The sequence below is a fragment of the Chaetura pelagica genome, unplaced genomic scaffold (genome assembly GCF_000747805.2).
Source record: "Chaetura pelagica isolate M959 unplaced genomic scaffold, ChaPel_1.0 scaffold206, whole genome shotgun sequence".
Taxonomy (NCBI): domain Eukaryota; kingdom Metazoa; phylum Chordata; class Aves; order Apodiformes; family Apodidae; genus Chaetura; species Chaetura pelagica.
Genome location: NW_009953801.1, coordinates 795,184 through 796,653, shown reverse-complemented (window position 1 = coordinate 796,653; position 1,470 = coordinate 795,184). Strand labels below are relative to the sequence as shown.

General features: G+C 41.7%; 1 protein-coding gene across 1 annotated transcript in view; it reads left to right on the top strand.

Moving 5' to 3' along the window:
• Positions 1-1,470, top strand: part of FANCM (Fanconi anemia, complementation group M) — a 66,777-nt gene that overhangs the window by 28,813 nt on the left and 36,494 nt on the right. Inside the window, exon 7 of the mRNA XM_010001203.1 lies at positions 43-175. Coding sequence (XP_009999505.1) covers positions 43-175 — 133 coding nt within the window. The remainder of the gene's footprint in view (positions 1-42; positions 176-1,470) is intronic.

The following is a 1,470-nucleotide window of genomic DNA, read 5'->3' as shown; positions in this document are numbered from 1 at the left end:
TGCTGCTTATTTTCTTCCCAATTTACTGTTTTGTTTTCACAGGGAATACATCAAGGCATAATTGAAGGAGATTTTGCACTTTGTATTAGTTTGTATCATGGTTATGAGCTGCTGCTGCAGATGGGAATGCGGTCATTGTTTATCTACCTTAGTGGAATTATGGATGGATCAAAAGGTAAACTGGCTTCAGAAACATCCTTTGTCTCCATGCCTTCTCACAGAATTTAGCTCATCTATATGGCTAGCTTTGCACCAAAGAGCTTATGTAACAGAGGGGTTGCAAATATAGTTGGTATGTTGTTCCCCTTCATTCCTAGTGCAAATATCTTAGCACAATGTTAGAGGATGTTGGGAAAAGCAGCTGTGGCAGCAGTTCTGGAAAAACAGAAGGTACAAACAGAGCTTGGAGAGAGGGGTAGGAATGTCTTTGGAGAGACAGTATAACCATTAAGCAATTTAAACTGAAAAATCATTTGGCCTTGTAAAGCAATTCCTCCCTTATAGCAAAACTCATGTATGCATGAGATTTAAGTGTCTTTGCCAGAAGATTACAGATTTGGACACATCACATTGGAATTTCTATCCCAGCTCTGGATCACTCACTAAACAAAACAGAAAGCTGTTATCTCTTCTGGCCTCAGTTTATTTTCCTGATTCCATCACTGACTGTTGTGAGTCTTTTGCAACTCTCCACAGTCATTTTTAGACTCATTGGATTGTCATTACTATCTGAAAGACCAGGTTTGGTCCTGACAGCTTTTTTTGAGGGGAAATATTTCCAGTTGGCAATGCCAGTCCAACAGCAAGTGCCTTCTAAAGACAGGATGTGGGAGAGGAAGGTTCCAGCTGTCCAGGTTGCCCCATGTTGTGCTTCTCAGGGTTCCTGCTTCAGCTGGCTTGACTCTTAGCTATGTGACTGTGGTGACTTACACCAGCTGCTTCACCTACAGCACTGCTGGAGTCAAATGGCACTGCTTTGTCCTATCATTTTTGGTGGTATAGTGCTGCTGTTAGACCTAAACTTCCCAGTTTCTCAGATTACTTAAATCCCTGTCTGCTATTGAATAGAATATTATATCAAACAGGATATTGGCATAGCATAGAATATTTGACTAGAACAGAATACAGTATACAGAATGCAGGTCCTATAGCGATTGTCCAGTCCAACTACCTGACAGATGGAAAACAATTCTATCAGATAGGTCTTCTGAGCTGTTGGTTCTGGTAAGTTTGGTTTATGGTTTGAGTGAAACTAAATTGATTTCAGCATCAACATAAAATAATTCAAGAAATGTGTTAATTCTAGCTTTTTGTCTAGGTTCCCTTCTCTTTGAGTAACAGGCAGCACTTCATAGAGTCATGGAATCCCAGACTGCTTTGAGTTGGAAGGGACCTTAAAGCTCATCCAGTTCCAACCCCCCTGCCATAGGCAGGGGCACCTCCCACCAGCCCAGGCTGCTCCAAGCCCCA